General features: G+C 42.2%; 1 protein-coding gene and 1 long non-coding RNA gene across 9 annotated transcripts in view; one reads left to right on the top strand and one right to left on the bottom strand.

Annotated features, from left to right (window-relative positions):
• MARK3 (microtubule affinity regulating kinase 3) overlaps positions 1-20,705 on the bottom strand; it is a 67,943-nt gene that overhangs the window by 1,686 nt on the left and 45,552 nt on the right. For 2 of the 8 annotated variants that reach the window (XM_083435917.1, XM_083435919.1), the window contains 5 exons: positions 18,351-18,568; positions 15,895-15,998; positions 9,131-9,388; positions 5,700-5,726; positions 741-785 (listed from right to left, as the gene is read on the bottom strand). In XM_083435917.1, coding sequence (XP_083292043.1) covers positions 741-785; positions 5,700-5,726; positions 9,131-9,388; positions 15,895-15,998; positions 18,351-18,568 — 652 coding nt within the window. The remainder of the gene's footprint in view (positions 1-740; positions 786-5,699; positions 5,727-9,130; positions 9,389-15,894; positions 15,999-18,350; positions 18,569-20,705) is intronic. The other 6 variants (XM_083435920.1, XM_083435923.1, XM_083435918.1 and 3 more) reach the window with 3 other exon arrangements.
• Positions 2,767-4,185, top strand: LOC310677703. Its single transcript, XR_014511374.1, has 2 exons — positions 2,767-3,986; positions 4,108-4,185. It is a non-coding gene; the product is annotated as an uncharacterized lncRNA (long non-coding RNA).

Genomic DNA, 20,705 nt, shown 5'->3' with positions numbered 1-20,705 from the left:
ATATCAAGTTTTGGGGGGAAAAGGCATCTGGTAGTGTTAAGCTTTGTGTATGGAATCAAAACCAGACACAATAAAGACACTTCCAGAGGTAACTGTTTAAAGTGGTGTCCAAAGACAGGAGCAGCACTTTATTCCATGATCCAGTATTTGAGTGTTTCTAACAGGATCTCAGCATAATTCAATCCAGGTTTTCATATCTGTTAATGAAATCCCAGAACTTCTGTAGGAAAACGAGCCCACCATTCAAAACCAAGGCTCTCTTATAGACATTTCTGTGATTAATTCTTAGTCACATGAATCTGGCCTTTGTGCTGAAAGGTAATAAAAAAAGAAAAGCCTTCTACTGTAGGCAAAAAACATTTCTTCTTATATTTTCCCATTCTCTACTTGACAATGGCAGAGAGTTTTCAATGACAATTTCAGACTAATTGGGGAAGTCTCCTTTCTGAACTGTCCCGAAATCTGCTGGCTCTCTCAGCTACAATCTAATAGTCATTGCATAGCTCCGAGAGGCTAGATTTTGGTCAGAGTGTATGCATGAAAAGTCAGAATCATGTAATATAAGTGATTTAATCACAGCTTTGAGTATAGGAGGCAATCTTAGTTTTACATATTCGTTAAGTTTGACAGATACCACCACCAGTGTCCTACTGCTTAGATCCCTCGAAGGAGTGGAGGGGGGGGAAAGAGTGTAAAACATCTAAGGTTAACATTTTAAGCAAAAAAATAGTTACCCTCACCTTGAGCCCTCAAATCTCCCGTTCCTCTCATATTCAGTTGGGAGCCTCAATGAAAACAATGCCGAAGCACAAAGAAAGCAGGAAAGAGAAGACAAATCTTACACTAGTATGGATAAAAGTTGGCAGAACACTGCATAGCAACATCTCACTTAACAATTTACATTTGCAATTAGATGCTTGGCTTTAAACATTCAAATGATTAGTAGACTCAGAATATCAAACATGCCTTTGTCCAAATAAAATATATTTGGAAGCCTCAAACGTTTGCTATTAGGGCTGTACATTGATCTACAAGAAGACAGCTATGTGTGATCCTCAAAAGAAGATCCTCAAAAGAAAGGACTTGCAACAATGGTGCTCGATTAAGCATTGGGCTGCTCACATAACTGTTAGGCAGGCAGAAAGAATAAATTACAAACACTAGAAATTCAGTTCAGGTATACCAGACAAGGCCCATCATAATATACTTTCAGGACTCTCCAGCCTGTCATCTCTCAGTTTATATATAAATGGACGAATTTCATGATCAGCTGGTAACTGTTTCCCCTATTTTAAGAAAATTTCCAGCTAGAAATTTCACCACTGTATAATTCCATTCGCTTAGCATTCCTCTGCCTTACCTGTCAAGAATAAACCTTTAGAAAGAAACAGAAATAGTGCAAGGCACTTTTGAACTGCTGCAGAGAAGGGTGGGAAGAAAATGTGAAGACCTTTAAAACCAACTTCTGTCGATACATATGATTTTCAGCAGTTGGGTAGGTATGCAACAGAAGAGTGGGAAATCCTTCCTATACACTGTTCTGCTCCATTTAACACCTTAGCTTTGATCACAAAGGCTGAACTGAAACCACTTAGAAGGAATGGAAATGCTTCACACAGACCTTACCCCAACCCTCAATTTCAGCACCACTCTTGTTGCCCTCTACAGAGTTTTGTGTTAATTTGATACAGACTTTTGATTAGCTTTGGATGCAGAAGTTCTGCAAAAACTTCTGCCCAGGGATATTCACAATAAGCCGTCTATAAATCCAGCAAACTGCAGTATATCCACACCTCTGTAAAAAGTTTACTGCTCATCTCTGCAATTTGTAGTTTCATCTGTTCAGCAGAACATGCTGAACAGAGGAAAGAATCTGCAAGGGATTCTATTTTATTCCTTTTTCTCCACCACTACACAGAAAGCAACTGGAACAAACTCGGATTCAAGGGATTTAAACGACTATGTGGTATGTTGAATTTGGCTGCAATCTCCAAATGAGCTTCACTGACTACTTCAGATTGGAGCAATAGAGCTACTGAACTCTAATGGAGGGGAAGAACACAGGCTGAACTTTCTGAATGGCAATACGAATGGATGGAGAAAGTCGAGGTATACCGGAAATAGAATCCAGTAAGAAAAACTGAATTGTCATCTTATCCCACAATCCATTGATTTGTCAAACCAGTTATATAAAGGGAATTTGTACCAGTAAATGCACCAACTGTTCAAAATCTTTTCATAACAGCAAGAACTGACCATGCTTCAAGATAAAAACTAAGCACCCAATCACAGAAATGTAGGAGGCTGCCTTTAACTGAGTCAGACCGCTGGTCCATTCAGCTCAGTATTATCTATACCAACTGGCAGCAGCACCTCTCCAGGATTTTAGACGGGTGTCAGGAGATGCCAGTGACTGAACATGCGCCCTTCCACATGCAAAGCAGATTATCCATCACTGAGCTAAGGCCCTTCCCTGTCCACTTGATTAAGAGTGACCGAGACGTTCTTAAAACGGCAGAATTCATGGCACATAAGTATTTGCAATGAGTCCCCAGAAGAACATATGGCTTTCATGAGACACTTCCTAGTTGCACAAACAGGATGGCTTCAAGAAAGAGAGGGCTACAGAATGAAATTCATCTGATAATTCAGTTGTGATTCACTTATACAGTACAATTATTCCCCTGCATGCATGAAAGTGTGAGAGTGTCATGTGCATGTTAACATTCTGAAATAAAAAGGATTCTTGAAGAATTCAAAAAGTGAATATCCATTGCACAAGCAGATGGGCATCCTTAGGATGGTGGTGGGAGGGGTTTTAGTGAACTTTGTTTTTTTACTGATCTTGTTATCCTATCCTGATGGTTTTGGTGCCCTGTTATAACAATACCTTTGGTGCCCTGTTATGATGATACCTTTGTGTTTCACTGTAATTTGACTGGCAGATTGTATTTTTTTTATTTACATATTGCATTCTTCTTTGTTAGCCATCTGGCACTCTTTGGGAAGGCACAATATAAATATTTCAAAATTAAAAAGAGCAATGCAGTAGGCCTACAAGTGACGAGCATTTAACTTGTGTGCATTCGGCATTATGGACTTGGCAAAACTATTCTTCAAAAAATTAAAAAGGGAGTGGAAAGGGGGTGGTCATCTGGGGGGAAAAAACTTTGGCACCCTACCTGCCATTAGCACCCAATGTGTTTTGACGATACACTATTTTGGCTTTATGTACTATCCTCAGAACATAACCCCCACATATGTTGCAGGTCTACTGTACTGTAAACAAACCGCTGGTTTCATAATCTGCTAGCTATTGGGATGGGGACATGTGCTTGCTTGAGAAAATTTGACAAAGTGCACTAATATCAGATTTGCACTGCAAAATTAAATTAAGGATGTCGAGCAGTCCAGCTAAGGTTGTGCTTTCAGGGGATTCAAAATATTTAACAGAACAGGTTAAATACACATAAATAAGTGAAGTGATAAAACATTCAATGCAGCCATATCACAAACCAGGGTACCACAAATGCTATGTATCCATTACAGAAAAAGCCGGTATCGCAGGGGGAAAAGGCCTAAAAGCATGGGAGCAACCACAGGTGGTCACTGGAGACAGTCCAACTTCAAAAAGTTCCATAAGTGACCATACAATTGAAAATGCATTGACATTGTGGAGATGTCTTACCTAGCCTTAGAGGACAAAATAGGATGTTATCTATTTAGAGTCATCACACGACACTTCTGTACTTTCAAAGCTCTGAATAATCAACACACTTTAGGAACTGCTGCGGTTCATTTCAACTGCCTCTCAGCTGATGAAACACGCAACCAGGCACTTACAATCAATGATACAGCAACAGGTTTTACGGAAACTGCCTGGGCTCTAGCTCGTTTTTTGTCGTTGGGTAACCTATTAATGTGTCCCAAAGATCATACACTTTAACTCTAGCTTAATCTGGAAAACTACTGCGCCCTGGTTAAAGGCGTCTTCATATACCTGAACCATATGTCAGGAGTGCTCTGATGGTGTTTCCTGCTTGGCAGGGGGTTGGACTCGATGGCCCTTGTGGTCTCTTCCAACTCTATGATTCTATGATTCTAAAGGCTCCACTCCAGATGTGGGCAAACACATTTTTGTGTTCCTTAGATTCATGGACTGGTGGAGTTGGAAGGGACCCCAAGAGCCATCTCGCCCAACCCGCTGCAATACAGGAATCTCAACTAAAGCATCCAAGACAGATGAGCATCCAACCTCTGCTTAAAAACCTCCAAGGAAGGAGAGTCCACAACCTTTCAAGGAGTCTGTTCTACTGTCGAACAGCTCTTACTGTCAGAAAGTTCTTTTGACAGATTCCAGCTGGAGTCTCCTTTCTTGTAACGGTTCCGAGTCCTACCGCCCCAAAGCAGGAGAAAACAAGCTTGTTTCATCCTTCATGGGACAGCCCTTAAGCTCTTTGAAGATGGTTATCATATCTCCACTCAGTCTCCTCTTTTCCAGGCTCAACACTCCCAACTCCTTCAACTGTTCCTCATAAGGCTCGCTTTACAGACCCATCATCATCTGCACACTTTTCAGTTTGTCAATATCGTTGTTAAATTGTGCTGCCAAAGCTTACAGTGCAGAACCTTAGCTTTGCCCCTACTGAAATTCCTTTTGTTACTTTGGGCCCAGTTCTCTACCACTGAGCTGTGCCGTTTCTCTAATGCCAGCAGCGCTGTGAATAGCAGAGACACTCTGAATTGACCAACACTCGTAAGCATGGTGGGGTGTGCGTTAATCTTTTAGAAACCAAAAACTATGTGAAGGGGGGGGGAGCAGGACCAATTTTTCCCTCCTTGCCACAAGCTATGAATTCATATGCCAAAAGCCATGTGTGGCAAGCTCAATGCTATCTCTGCAGGATGGCTTGAAACTTACCCATTTCTTGCACTTCAATTTCTTTCATACTGCCTGGTCTACTGTTATCTTAACATACAAACGTCTCTCTCTTGTTTAGCTGGTTCTCAAATGTGGCAGGCCAAATGTAACTGCTTTTTCTATGAATACCAAGCAAACAGTGGAGATCCTTACCTCCAGTGCTGCCTAACAATGCTCTTTTCATCAAACAGATGAGAAGCGTATCTCCATTCCAGAACCATGAATGCAAACTCAACCAAGCATGTTGCTAACAAGAGAGGTGTTTATAGTTCTGACTATGTCTCAATAGATCTTCAGGGTATTATTTGTATTTTTAAAAAAGTAAAAACCCAGGACTAGGTTCCAAATATATTATCACCAGTGAGTGGCAAATAAACTAAAATGGCTCTTAAGCTGAAATTACGATTGATAAAGCAAGTAGAGAATTACTTACCTTTGTATTACACTTTTAATCAATATTACTGAACATATCATTTTTCAACCATAAGCATGCTAAGTGTATTAGTATAAAGAACAAAATTATTTTTGGGTACTATCAAAGTAAGTAGAGCGCATAAGACATGCTTTGCATTTCATTATTATTCAGGTGCCAGAGATCCATAGGGATTATTCATTGGTTAATGAATTTCTTTACTTATCTTGGGTACGTGAAGAGTATTTAGTTCTCAGCGGAAAGTTTAGTTTTGTTTCAATTTGTTTTAAAGAAAAACCAAGGCTAGAAAGCCAAATTCAATGTTAATTGCGAGAGCTGGTTCTGAAAATAGAAGTAAAATCCTACCTTTTGATAAACCTGAATGACATGTTTCTAAAAGAAATTAAGCCAAAATAATAATTAAAATGTGTTGGTATGAAATTTGAAAATCCATTCAACAAGTGAGACACATAAGACTAACTCAATGAAATACGGAAACAGTTTCAAATTCACTCTGGAAATACATGATGGTTATTGGAATGGATGGATGGATCTTCAGCGTTAAGGAGAATTCAACACTTTCTTCCTCAGTCACTCCCCTGCACATATGATAAATCCTTCACATCATTTCTGCTTTCTGAATTTGATAGCCAAGTAAAGGCAAATTATATTACAGTTGTCTATGTACAGTAGACACATGGTTTAGTACTAGAGTCATACCTCATGTCGCGTCCGCTTCAGGTTATGTATTTTCGTGTTGTGTCCTGCGGCAACCCGGAAGTACAGGAACAGGTTACTTTCGGGTTTCACCGCGCGCATGTGCAGACGCGGCACTTCGGCTTGCGTCAGTATCATGTTACGGATGGGTCTCCAGAACGGATCCCGTCCATAACACGAGGTCCCACTGTATGTTCACGAGTAAGTAACAGTTGTGTTGGGCACGCATGCTCTCCTCTTCCCCTCCTGGACAGTGGGGAGAACTTCAGTGAAGTTTAGCTTTGCTTTCCATAAAACTTGATATTGTTATGTACGAACTAGTGGTAATGGTTTAAAGCAAACTGTAGTTAAGCAAGCCTACTTCATAACCTATGGCTTTAAGTTGGCTTTTAGTTTTTTAAAAGAAACTGACTAGTGCAGCAACCTAGGTTTCGTGGGATGTTAAATTAAATTCTGACTAAGTTCCTTTTTCCCAGCTGCATAGGAGGAAATGGAGTATCCAAGCCTGAGGCTTGCAGCAAATTTCTACTGTCCAGCAAGTTACACTAAACCATTGTTTAGCATTGTGTGCAAAAGGTGACTTTTAAAGCCCTTAGGGTTACCAAGAAACAAGACAAAACCCAAAATAGAAATAGAGTATCTTCTGGGAACAGGACTCAGAACTTAAGTTGAATGTGATTTCATAACCCTTTCCAATTAATGCGCACAGGAAAAACAGGAATGCAAGACCTTGTGCTCACAGACAAGGAAAATGCTTAATTTCTACAGCAGCCAGAAGCCCCTAAAACAGAACTATTAGTGACAACAAAATTTCCAGTGGAACTAGAATGGAAGTTTGAAAACTTGTCTATAATCACATTGTGAAAGGACACAAATACTGCGAACTGCTGATGCAACTAAACAGCTTATTCAAGGTGTGAAAAGCAAATAATTACAGCGCCAATTATCGCTTACGTGTCTTAAGTGCAAAAGGAAATGATGGCAAACCTGGCAAGGCACTGTAACAATTGAAGTCCCTTGCAAAAATCATTTTAAGTTGAAACAGCTAAGTTGCTTCTAAAGTGAAGTCTTTGAATGTTGTGGAAAGTCTGTGAAGCTGGGTAGTGAGGCTTAAGAGTTCATTGAACCCCCCCCCCCAAAAAAAAAAAAATGCATGACAGATGACACACAGACACCAGACCTGCGAAGGCTGCAAGATCTGTGAAGCGTGGACAAGGATGAAATATATATGTCTGTATTAAATGGTAAAACAACATTAACTAAAATAGGCTGAGCAAAATATATGTCTCAGTGGTCCAACAACAGTGGCTTACAGAAAGACAGCTCAGTGTTTATCTCTTTTTCCTGAATGAGCGCTGTGTCACAACAAAGCACACACAAAAATTATTTGACATTGTCACATCATCTGGCCTGAGAGCCTGGAGAACTTCTCCATTCAATCTCTTTCCCAGTCCTGCTATTTGAGACCCCTTTTAGCTAGAGATGCTGAGGACTGGGGTTCTCTACATAAAAACGATGTCCTCTGAAACCAAACTATTATTACTACTATTACTATAATAAATTTACTAATCCCTTCTAAACCACTGCCCCAATGGGATTTATACATAATTAAAAACAGTAGAAATATATATATATATTTAAAACAAGACTAAAACTTTTTAACAAGTGGACACACCATTGTAAAAGATCAATTTATCCTACTGGTAAAGCCTACTGGAATGAAAATGCCTTCCACTCTTTCCGGATAGTGGGTGCCTGTTGCATTTCGACAGGAATGTTATTGCACAGGAGAGGGACTGGCACGCAAAAAGCCCTGCTCCAAGTTACTGCTGAGTGGGCTTCTGAGATCTTCGGAACTTGCAGGAAAGACTCTCCTGCAGACTGCAGTGATCTACTGTGTATTTAACGCTGTCACTCAAATAACTGGGTCCCAAGCTGTACAGGGGCTTATATGTGGGCACCAACACCATGAACTTGGCTTGGTAGCAAACTGGCAGCCAGTGCGAATCCCACAAGCAAGGTGTTACGTGCTGACCGTAGTTGGCACTCGCAAGCAACCTAGCTGCTAGGTTCTGCACCAGCTGTAGCTTCTGGATCAACCACAAGGCTTTCTGCACCCTTCAGTTAATTAGTGGTATGCATAAATCTGTTATAGGAAACTGCATCTAAGAGACCCATGTTAAGAACACTGTTCTGAGCACAGACAGATGTCTATGAGGCCATTCCTGCTTCCGGAGCATGTCCTGGAAAGAGCAAAGTTGTAACTCTTAAGCAAGGGAAAGCTTACTTGCAAAATACAAATCTGATTAAGTTTGGAACTGTATTTTACATTTCTCAGTCTCCCGTTTTGGGACTAGCAGTCGCAACCCTGCACACCAGTACCTAGGCTATCCATCTGCTTCTGTTTTCTTTAGGAAGCTTTGCATCACTAAATCCCGAGGTGTCTAAAGCTAGGGTTTTAGGGTTTTTTCCTATGGAATACTGACTAATCATTCTCCTGGGTATACCTCAGCAGTTAATCAACAGTATGTGAAGCTACAGAGTAGCTAAGCTTTCAAAGAGTCAGGATTCCTGAAAAGTTCAGCTAGCTTATACTAGCAAGTGGGCGAGAAATAAAATTTCACTTCTTGCAAAGGGCTGAAGTGAGCTTCTGTTGATTAGATTTCCCAAGGGAAAACTTCAGTTATTAGCCAATTGTTCATCATTACTGCAGGCTACTATTCTTGACATGTCTAGCCTTCTAAAGACAGGCTGATTTAAGCTAGCTTTCCCGCCCCTCACAATTTAAGTAAACAGTCTTGTAGATTACCGATGCAAACCATAATCCTCTCTGCAGCACCAGAGCAACCACATTGCTTTTTGGAGAAGTGTGTATATAGGTTTGATAAAAGAAAAGGCAAATACTAAAAGCTAAGTTCTATGTATGTCACTTGAAACTCCCACTACTTGGAAGGTGAATATTAAACTTGTAAAAGCTGAACTGCAGCGCATGGTTAGATTAAGTTCTTGGATATGGAGAATAACCGTGCCAAGCAAATTTCTGCTAAAATTATGTTTTTAAAAAAATAAAAAATACATACCTCCTCGTCAGCTTTGAAGTCAATTTACTGAACAGGTTAGTGGAGCCCCTGCTTCGTGTCTGCGAAAGTGGGGTTGCTTCATGAGACAGGCTGGGTGATGCAGGGGGCCCATTGTAAGTGGCAGTGCGCCGTTCTCTGAGCTGGCCATGGAAAGTGCTGCGACTGGCAGTTCCTCTTGGGAAACGGATACGGTCCGGTGTTGTTGCGCTGCTAATGCTGTGAGTTGAAGCAACCGGAGTTCTCTGATCAGGAATAGCGCTGGAATAAGATCACGGGTTATGTTAAAAATTCCACCACAGAAACTCCAATCTCTACAAGGCTAACACAGTACAGGTGACTCCCCATTTTTGTTTTGGGCCAGACTCCTGTATGCATATGCAAAATCGCATAAAATGGGGAGCACCCTGGAGAGTCCTAACGGCTTGCGAGGAGACCCACCTCAGAGCCTGAAGAGGTCTCCTCATGAGCCAGAGGGACAGCAGGACTTTGTTGAGCTGCTCAGCTTCGCTGCCTAACAGCTGAAGTGCGGGGTAGCACAGCAGCAACAATGCTTGCCAAGAGTCAGCTGAGACAGTCCCACTGCCCCTCCAGCTCACACAGAGAAGCCCCCTGGAGCCCAAAGAGGATCTTTTCCACCTCATGAGGAGACCCTGGGGTGGGTCTTGCACACAAATAGATCGCAAGTAAATGAAGAGTTGCCTGTACATGTTTACAAGGAGCATTAGGTACCTCTAGAACACGGTTAAGAGAAAAGTTTATAGAATACAATCTAGAGGTAGCATTACTACAGCACATAAATGATTCATTAAAAAAAAAAAAAACTCACAAACACTCTAGAAGAAACCAGGAGATCTAAAAACCTGGGTTTGCAGGGCAAAAAGAAAACCCCTACTGCAAGAAAGGAACTGAGCATTTTCTATGTTGATAATCTGAGAATAGATTTCCAGAATATCACTCTAATCGAAAATATTAATTCTAATATTTTCCGAAGCTATACAAAATCACAACACATATTACATTATCTGAAGGAATTTGGACAGCAGTAAAGAACACTCAAGATGTTCATTAAGGGATCACAGCACAAACAACCTTGACCACCAAAAGATAAAGGGAGGGCAGGGAGAGAACACACCTTCTAGGTAGCATCAATTTCTAGCACTATCTAGAACTAGAATTTCCTTAGTGCAGAGTTAAGCAACAATGGGTGCCAGTTAGTTTCACAACAATGCCAGCATTTCTTACATAGACCTGAAGTTATCTGCACCATTGTTTACTGGAGGTAACATCATCTTCGCATGCACAGAAGCCGACATGGACATCGACTTCTGGTATCGCAGCCGAACACTGGTGGAGGATGTAGTATAAACTGTATCAGGGCTAGCTGCACAAGCGAACATTTCAGCCAGGCTGCGAGGGGGGGTTGGGTTCAGGCAGAGGCAGAAAGAATAGCATGATGGACCAATGACAAAGATGCAAACTCAAAAGCGAACACCTTTTCTCCCACAAACATCTTCCAACTTAGACTGAACGCTCATAGGCACAATCATGTCCACAATGGGTTAGGGAAACATTTCCTTGCTGGTCACAAACATACGAAGCTGCTTTCTATTGAGAGGCAGGCTGTTCGTCCATCCAGCTTAGTACTGTCTACTCAGAATGTCAAGAATCTCTCTAAGGTCTCAAGCAGAACTCATGCCTAGCCCAACTACCCAAAACCTTTAACTAGAGATGGAAGGGCTTCAATCTGGGATCTTCTGCATGCAAACATGTGCTCTACCTCTGAACTATTAGCCTCTTTCCTTCTCTAAGTTACTTTCGAATATACAAATGGCTGGTCCCGTGCTGTTCTTACTGTAATTATTTGCATGTTTTAAACAGGTTTCATATATATATATATATATATATAGTTCTAGTTTTACCAATGTTTAACTGTTTTTCATGATTGCTTTTTCTATGTTTTTAGCAGTTCTTGTTTTTAATCTGTCAGCAGCCTTTAGTAAACAGAGAAAAGGTGGGGTATAAATTATTAATAACAACAGCAACAACAACAAGGCCATTTCACTACTGCAGTAGTGAAACCTAAGCAAATACTTATCCTATGCCCATTAAAAATTATGCGATCGGCTATAGTTTTTCCAGTCAAAAGGGAATTCACTGACCACATTTGCATGCAATGCTGAAACTAAACCATTTAGAACAAGGAGTGGATTGGAAGCTTTTCCGTCTGTGTTCAAGTAACAGAACTGGAACTGTGGTTAGCATTCACTTTGTTCCTTAATACACACACTGCTAAACGATGGCTTACTGTTACATGCAACTGTAGTCTCTACGCCGTCTTCTCCTGACGGTGCAAGACCAAGGAGACTACAACAAGACTGAAAATGCTGTTTATGAGTCCCCCGCTTGGGGAAAAAGTACTAGACCAAGCATTTCCGGCCAAATCTTCACACCCCACAAGTTATGTATTTTATAACTGCACACAGATCCCTCACTTCTTGCATTACTCACAATCAATCAAGCACTGCTCACTTCAGTCCCATATTCTGCAATGCTCTTGCTCCCTTCCTCCTACCCTGCACCTGAAGGGAGGTTGGAATTCAGATGGCAGGGCTTCAGACAGTGGGGTGGGTGGGGGGGGGGTGGACACCCCATTGCTACCCAGAATAGCACATGGTCTTCAAAAGGATATGAAAGCTCAAATCTTCATGAATTAGCTTGTCACAGAAAGGAGTTGTTTATGATCCTTAACAGCAGAGGACAAAATACATCTCGACTAAGGCATGTTAATCCAGGGCCATATTACAAGTGTAGAACTGCGGAGGAGGACGGATGGCATGGGACTTCCCACCAGGTTCATGGACGGCTAAGATTCCACCCAAGAACTTCCAGTTCATAGTTCATGTTCTAAATTAGCTACTGTTTTTTTATAGTGATTAATTAGCAGGACAGACTCTTCTTAAAGGTTAAGGGACCCCTGACCATTAGGTCCAGTCGTGGACGACTCTGGGGTTGTGGCGTTCATCTCGCTTTATTGGCCGAGGGAGCCGGTGTACAGCTTCCAGGTCATGTGGCCAGCATGACTAAGCTGCTTCTGGCGAACCAGAGCAGCGCACGGAAATGCTGTTTACCTTCCTGCCGGAGCAATACCTATTTATCTACTTGCATTTTGATGTGCTTTCGAGGTGCTAGGTTGGCAGGAGCAGGGACTAAGCAACAGGAGCTCACCCCATCACGGGAATTTGAACTGCTGACCCTCTGATCGGCAAGCCACAGTGCTGCTGACCTTCTGATTTAACCCACAGTGCCACCCGCATCCCTTAGACTCTTCTTAAAGGTACCCCTGCCCGTACGGGCCGGTCTTGACAGACTCTAGGGTTGTGCGCCCATCTCACTTAAAGAGGCCAAGGGCCAGCGCTGTCCGAAGACACTTCCGGGTCACGTGGCCAGCGTGACATCGCTGCTCTGGCGAGCCAGAGCCGCACACGGAAACGCCGTTTACCTTCCCGCTAGTAAGCGTTCCCTATTTATCTACTTGTACCCAGGAGTGCTTTCGAACTGCTAGGTTGGCAGGCGCTGGGACCGAACAGCGGGAGCGCACCCCGCTGCGGGGATTCGAACCACTGACCTTTCGATCGGCAAGCCCTAGGCACTGAGGCTTTAACCCACAGTGCCACCCGCGTCCCTAGACTCTTCTTAGGCGCAGTTAAATTATGGAATTCTCTACTGAAAGATGGCAACCAACTTGGGGATTGGACAAGTTCATGAAGAAAAAGACTACCGATGGGTAGTAGTAATAGAGTCAGAGAATCACAGAATTGTACAGTTGGAAGGCTTCCTGGGGGTCATCTGGTCCTACCCCCTGCAATGCAGGAATCTCAGCTAAAGCATCCATTATGGACGGCCGTCCAACCTCTCCTTAAAAACCTCCAAGGAAGGAGAGTCCACTACCTCCTGAGGGAGTCTGTTCCACTGTCTAACAGCTCTTACTGTCATGATGGTTATATTACCTCCAGTATCAAAGGTAATATGTTTCTGAATACCATTCCTGGGAATCATGAGTAGGGCAGTGCTATTGCGTTTTTACTCTACTTATAGGCTTCCCTTAGGCATCTGGGTGCCGAAAAAGAATGCTGGACCAGATAGGCCTTTGGTCTAATCCAGCAGGGCTCCTCTAAGTTTTTTATGCCTTAGCAATATGCATCATTCTTCATGTAAAACACCAGGTGTTTTAGGTAGCCAAGAACTACAGAAACAAAAAGGTTATGGGTGGCCAGAGACAAGAGCGAGTCTAAAAGGCAGGCTCTTCCAGTCGTGCCAGTAGAGGAAGTGGTCACTTGCAGATCTTTCAAATACTGACCAGTCTTCCTATCCTTATTCACTGGAATAAAACATTCTGTCTCTGGCATACACAATCAATGACAAGCGTGTCCAATTTGAAAAGACGACCTACTTTGCACAGCCTCAGAGACAAAAATATACCAGGCTTTTCTCCTCCAAATAACCTCCGTTACTGAACTACCTAGTGACCTGCCAAAGCCAGTTCAAAAACTATTTCATCCACTTTTTTTTTCCAATTTGAAAAATTACAGGGCAGATATCATTCTTTTGAGAGGTTCGAAGCTGCATGATTCGGAACTAGTAAAGTAAAATATCAAATTCCAAGGGTCTTATGTGACTACACATGTCCTGCACAAATTATTACCCTGCAGGACCTTTGCCACAATGTAAGTAGTTTACCTTGAACTACTCTGCACACTGGATTTTATATGAACATTCACAACTGACACTTAAAGCAGTTGTGCCATTAAACACGCACACACAAAATCGTCGACGGGTGTGTGGGTGAAACCACAGGCCTTCCCAGGTATCTTAAAATCTACTTCTCACTGTGCTGTCATAGTGAACTGCCCTTCTTGCTTCTTTTCTGCCACCGCCTCCTTTGTCTGAGCTGCATATTCTCCAGTGGATTACAGGCCCTGGTGGGAGACGACAGGCAATTTAGTCATCCACAAGAATGAGCTAATTTGTTTCCTATAATGTTTCTTCATGTCATGCTGGTGTCTTACTGCACTGCAGAGCAACAACTCAGCCTTTAAAAAAAAAAATGCTTGGTGGGGGAAAAGCAGTGAATCCCAAGCTGAGAAAACCGAGAGGCTGCCTGCAATCAGAGACTAATCAGAAATGCATTTTGTGCTGTTTCTGACAAAGTTGCCCTATTTGCGCAAGGACATCTGTTTGTGCTTGTTTAGTCGTGTCCGACTCTTCGAGACCCCCATGGACCAGAGCACCCAGGCACTCCTGTCTTCATCTGTTTGTGCAGTGGAAACCAATCCCCCCCTCCAAAGTGTTTTCAGCCCCCCCAAACCCTTTAGATCAGATCTAATGCAGGATTTCTGTTGTGCAAATGGATATCTTTGTGTGAATGGGATGACTCCACTGGATACAACCTTTTGTTTCCAGGGCAGAAGTACTGTGAGTATTTAGCAGACCTGCAGGTGAATATGGTTTAAACTGGAATTTATTGTGGGATCTGAGATGCCAAAGAAAAATGGATTTAAGAATGCAGCACATAAGAGTGTGTGCGTGTGTGCATTGACACATGCACAATACACACAGATGTTTCTTTGGGTTCAATGCAACCCCCCCCCAAAAGCTATTAAATAAATTAGTCTTTAAAAAATTACTGCAGTGTGGAACATATCGCATGTGTTTCTTCTTTGGAGGCAAACCCCCCACCCCCACCCCTTAGTCTTAATTCCCCTGTTTTATTGCAGCAACACACTTAGCACATGTTGCAGACAACACACATGACATATTGTATGTTGCTCTTCTAGAAGACAAAAGCATTCCTTACTCGGGAGACAAATAATGAATTACTGCCTCTCCCAATAGTGGATGCAGCTGAAATACACACCTGAGTGCTTTCAGAAATAAAACGTGCCATTTTCTTCCAGCATCTTCCATGCTTTGACTCGCTTCCATAGAAGTAATTTTCACTTTCATAGATACTGAATCTAGATCTCTACCCTACTTTAGGACTTGTAAGCCAGGAGAGAAATCTCTCAGCATGGACAAGTGCTGAAAACTAAAATTATATATATTTGGTGCTGTCCTCCTTTCCTTCTGCTTCAGGAAAAGCCTCAACGCTAAAAGAAAACTTGAGTGGGAGCTTTGAACGGAAGCAAGCATACCAACATTACATGTAGATTCTGCAGACTTCACAATCAATCATCAGCATAATCCAGTCAAATTTAAGCTTACCCAGGAATAAGTTCCATTCAGCTCAATGGGACCTACTTCTGAATAGACTTGAATAGGGTTGCAGTGTAAATCTCTATTGACATCTGCTGAATTTAAAGTGCTTCGCGTGGGCTGGATCATGCATTTTGCATTTTATTTTCAGGGACGTCAAGTTAGGATTTATCAAGGTAATTCTAAGGTCAAATAGTGAGCTTTTCTGGTGCATGCTCTAGCTGATGGGCACTGTAGTTCAGAAACATCTCAGGGGCCAAAGGTTCATCGCATCTGTTTTAGCTTTTGTTCATGCTTACTATTTGCAGAAGAAAAACAGTTGCATACATGCTCCCAGCGTTAAATGGCGCCCCCCAAAAATTCAATGCAGGTTATCATTTATGTAGCTGCCTTGCTTTTGTTATCTTTGCGCCTCTTTGATATCCTGCAGGATGAAGGTCTGTTGAAAAGTACCATAAAGAGAAAAACTGACTTTTGTAGTACGGAAAGCTTTCCCCCTAAAATCCCCTTACCTGCTCTCTTTGCCATTTTGAATGACTGAATGTCTGTCTGCGGTTGTTCTTTCGCTACAAACGTATGTATTTCGCCGCGTCATGGCCCCAGGCGCAGTGTTGTTCTAAAAAAGAAAGAACACATTTGTCCACATTGTCCACAAGAACACATTCCTTTTCCAAAAGGAAAAAGAAAGGGTCACCCAGGATCTTATTAGAAAAAAGCAGGTTTATTTGATTATGCTTAGGCTCCAAGTTATCTTACAGCTACTTGTGAAAGTAAGATGTTCCAGCGTTCATATTTCAGCTGCTACGTATTATTACGAATTTGAACAGGGTCAGTTCAAATCCAGCTTTTTACTAGAATAAGCTCTCAACTCATGTGGAAACTGGAACTCAAGGAAATGCAAATTATTTATATACATCTTATGGTTCTTCCGAAATAAAAGATTTTTCAACTAAACTACGTGCCAAATAAGAATACAATTCAGAGGCTAGCAGACGCCGAGGCACAACTCTTAAATATTATTATTAGGTTCACTGGGAACAAAAACAAAAACTTAACACAAAAAAGCAAGGCTGGAAGGAAAACACAGTTAAAACAAAGAATAGAAAGGAAGAAGAGTTGGACAAAACGTTTTCAAATATGTACACATACGCACAGAGGAAGAGAACCACAAGCCCACTCAAAAATGACATTTTGTTTGGGGGCAGGAGCACAAAGAAAGTTAAATAATTACTTTGCCTCTGTCTTTACAGAGAAAGAGTGTGGAGATATGCCCAAGCCGGTGGTCAATTTTCCAGGAATGACAGAAGAGCTAGTGGATAACAGAATGGTTTTTAAAAAGTGTTAAGAAGTACTGAAAACAGACAAAGCATATGGTCAGGAAAAAGGCTTTAGAGGGAACAGGGAGTGCTTGAAAAGGTTGATCTCTCTCCCTCCTGAATAGTGCAGTGAATCTAGAGTGGGGTAAATCCCAATAAGGACTAGTAACGCAACAGGCAATTCCATTGCCACCCCCTCCTCCCACTCTAAGTTTCAAGGAATGCTGCAAGAAGAAAGGAGGTCACAGAGTCTAGCGTTCACTGGCGAGGGAAATCTAGCAAAAGCTGTTGTCTCTGTCTAAGTCCTAGGGCTAAGCAAAACACCTTGATAAAAAGCTGGCTAATTCAAAGTGTAAAGAAAAACAGATGGGACATGCTCAATTATCCTGTGCATCTTCTTTGAAGATTTAGTACTACAACAGAAAAGGAAAATATAACGGATATACACCATTAACTATAGTAGTGGACACACGTGTGTGTATGTACATACACACACACACATATATATAAAATGCAACTAGATAAAAATTGGTATGGGGCATATGGTGGTAGAAAGTAATTTATTTGTTTTAGACCGGTGGGGGGGGGGGGGATTCAGGCATGATAGGGTCTTCCACTGCCTGCAATATGGCACAAACAAAGGCTTGTTAAACAACTTCCCTGGACTAAATTTATCAAGATCCCAAACATCTTGCAGAATTTACGATCCGCAAAACTATGCCAGATTCAAAAGGGGAAAAAATACTTTTGCTGTCATTTATCTTTATAGCGTTGACTGGTTGAGTCAGAAAAGACTCAGAGAAACATACTGTGCTTCTCTGGGTGTTACTTTCCAGATGCTTCTGCTGAGATCTCAACAATAAATCCAAGCAAGGAAAATAAGGTAAGAAGCACAGAAAAAACACTGAAAAAGAAAACAAAGGAACATGTTTGTGTGTGCTGAGTATCCAGGACTCTCCTTCCCCAAAGGAAGGCATGGCTAAACTGGAGATCGGAGGATGGCTCCTCCCCCCAAGCAAGGATCTTTGAGCATGTGACCCTGCCTATCCAGTAAGGGGGAAGGCTCATCCCACATGTAAGGCTGTCCTCAGGAGCCTCTGGGGGAACATACTGTGCTTCTCTGGGGGTTACTTTCCCTCCTGGACCTTTCCGAGGGACATACAAAGACCAAGAATCAGAATGGCTCACAAACTCTCGCCGCTGCAGGGGGAAATGGGGGACCACAACTATCTGAATGAGAGACCTCCCATTACATTGCTCACTTCCCTCCACGGAGAGGTCGGAAGGCAAGGGAGCGTGCAAGCTAGAAGCTCGATTCCAGTCTCTCCCAAGATACAATTCTGAGGGCAAAATATCTGAGCTGCCAGACCTCTCCATTTCAAGCGCGAGGCCATTTCAGGCAAGGTACATCCACTCGTCCCACACCTGATATCAGGTGCGAGGCAGGTAAGGGAGGGGGCTAGGCCAAAAGGCACTTTGAAAAGCCCACTGTGCAGCGCTTCCAAAATGTTCAAGGAACAGTTGATGGTTGAACACCTTGTAAATTAGCTATGCCATAAACTACTTCTGATACATTAAGCCTAAGAGATAACTAAGAGAAAGATGTGCATGCAAACAAGCTCTTTATGGTTTTTTAAAATCCCATGACTTACATTGGGTGCAGCAGAGCTTCTCTTACGCTCAGGAATATCAGCCTTATTTGGATTGCTGGCATTCCCAAGCATAGGGCTAGCAGGAGCAACTCCTCTTCCTCCAGCAGTGCTGCTGCTGGATTTCCGAGACTGGATACCTTCTTCTTTGAGGTCACTGTCTGTAGTGCTAGTTTGACTTCTTTTTGGATATGCCACTACTGGAGGAACAGATGGACCAGCTGAAAATAACACAGAGAATGGATTAGACATTTTGATTCCAAGATATCTTAAGGCAAAGTAGTAACAGTATGTGTCCTTGATCCACCCATGAAAAAGAAGAATGAAGAAGCTCAGTGGTGATGATCAAAAGCGTTTGACAGGTATGGTTTTACACGACGTTGACAGTATAAAGAGTAAAGAGAATGTGGGCTGCTCTTCAGGCCTTTGCACAAGTAGTGCAAAGTCTGAAGAGGGTTTTAAAGTGTATTTGACTGATTACACATAGAAACCCTCCTGCGAGGAGGAATTCTCATGTTTTCAGAAGAATGCCTGCATATGGCTGGAGACACTATTAGTAGGTGGTTCTGCAGTCCAGATGCATGAGATTCAAGCTATAGTAAAGGTCATATTCCCTCTGAGTGATCTGGCATGTAGCTTTTGGTGCCCTTGAATCCATCATTTTTCATTAGAGGCTCAAGTGGCCTTGAGGGCTCAGAGTGTCTTTTACCAATTTATCTGGAGTTGGATAACCTAGCTGCAATGATCCATGATTGGCGTTCGAATTGCTGTAGTGAGCTGAACACAGGGCTGGAAGTCCAGAAATTTCAGCTGGTGCAAAGTAAGGCAGCAATTTTTAAATAGAAAGTAGTTGTTATGAACACATCTCATCGGTCTGTTCTGACCTGCACTGGTTTTAAGTTAGCTTCCAGGTCCAATTCAAGATGCTGGTATTGAGTATAAAGTTCTATATGGCTTATATCAAATAGAACACCTCCTCTTGGATGTACCTATCCATACCCAAAGGTGATCTATGGAGGCTCTTCATCATGTAGTCCCGTCCCCCCCCCACCTGAAGCTCAGAGGGTGTCTACAAGAGAGAAATCCCTGTAGGTATGCAATGCTCTTTCTAGAAAAGTTCATGTGTCACCAACATTGTTGTGCTTCTGGTGCCAAGTTAAGATATATATTTTTCTCCCAGGCTTTTTAATATTTGATTTTGAGTCTCTGTGTATGATGTTTTAGTACATTTGACGGCTGTTTTAGTTCTGGTTCTCTTTGCTAGCCTTTAAAAAAGGTAAAGGACTTAAGTGCAGTCGCGAACAACTCTGGGGTTGCGGGAGCTCATCTCGCTTTACTGGTCGAGGGAGTCAAAGTTTGTCCGCAGACAGTTTTTCCGGGTCATGTGGCCAGCATGACTAAGCCGCTTCTGGCGAAACCAGAGCAGTGCATGGAAACGCTGTTTACCTTCCCGCTGGGAACTGCTAGGTTGGCAGGAGCTAGGACCGAGCAATGGGAGCTCACCCCGTCACGGGGATTTGAACCGCTGACCTTCCGATCGGCAAGCCCTAGGCTCAGTGGTTTAGACCATAGTGTCACCCAGGTCCACGTTGCTAGCTTTTATCTTTGCACTAACATAAAAAGCTGAAACTTTAAACTTTTGCTTGCCTACTTCAAGCCAGACTCCATGAGAAAAAGCTGCCCCTTTTCAGGTTGCAGTTAAACTTTGCCGTGCATTCAGCTCAGTAGAAGGTTGCTTTTACTAGGTCATACAAGGCAAACACCTGTGTGTTGCTGCTCTGCATAACTAGTAGACTTTGTTGAAGAGATGACAGCCACTCAGGAGAGAGGAAATTCAAAGAAATACTGCTGAACACCCAGTCCCCCAAGTTCTTTTAAATACAGGCTGACCTAATAGTGTCAAAAAGAAAACAAAGACAAACACACACAAACACAGTTGGATAGAAAGAAGGGGCTTTTGTGCTTTTTCTTAGAAATTTCACAAGATACTTAATTAAGTCTTCTCTAGAACAACTATGAATGCCAGGGGGTGTACTGGCAAAGCAAGCACACGTGATTAAACTGATAAGGAAAAGCAACCCATTAGCCAACCAAACCTGTAGTTGTGTGATATAGATATTTTTGCCAGAAAGCACTGAGCAATGTGGGGGAAATGAAAAGTCTAAAATGAACATTTTAACACTATAAACTTAGGAGTAATTTAACAAGTTTATTTGTGACACTCCACATTCTGATTTTTTGTTTGGAAGATTTTTAATGATAGGCTGCTATCAAGGTGAGGGAGCCTTCTATGTAAAAAACAAAAACAAAAAACCCCATACTGAAACCACCTAGTTAAAGGTCTCAATGAAACTGATC

Source organism: Podarcis tiliguerta (genome assembly GCF_965153285.1).
Source record: "Podarcis tiliguerta genome assembly, chromosome: 1".
Taxonomy (NCBI): domain Eukaryota; kingdom Metazoa; phylum Chordata; class Lepidosauria; order Squamata; family Lacertidae; genus Podarcis; species Podarcis tiliguerta.
The sequence above is the reverse complement of the archived record's forward strand: the minus strand, read 5'-3'. Positions and strand labels throughout refer to the sequence as shown.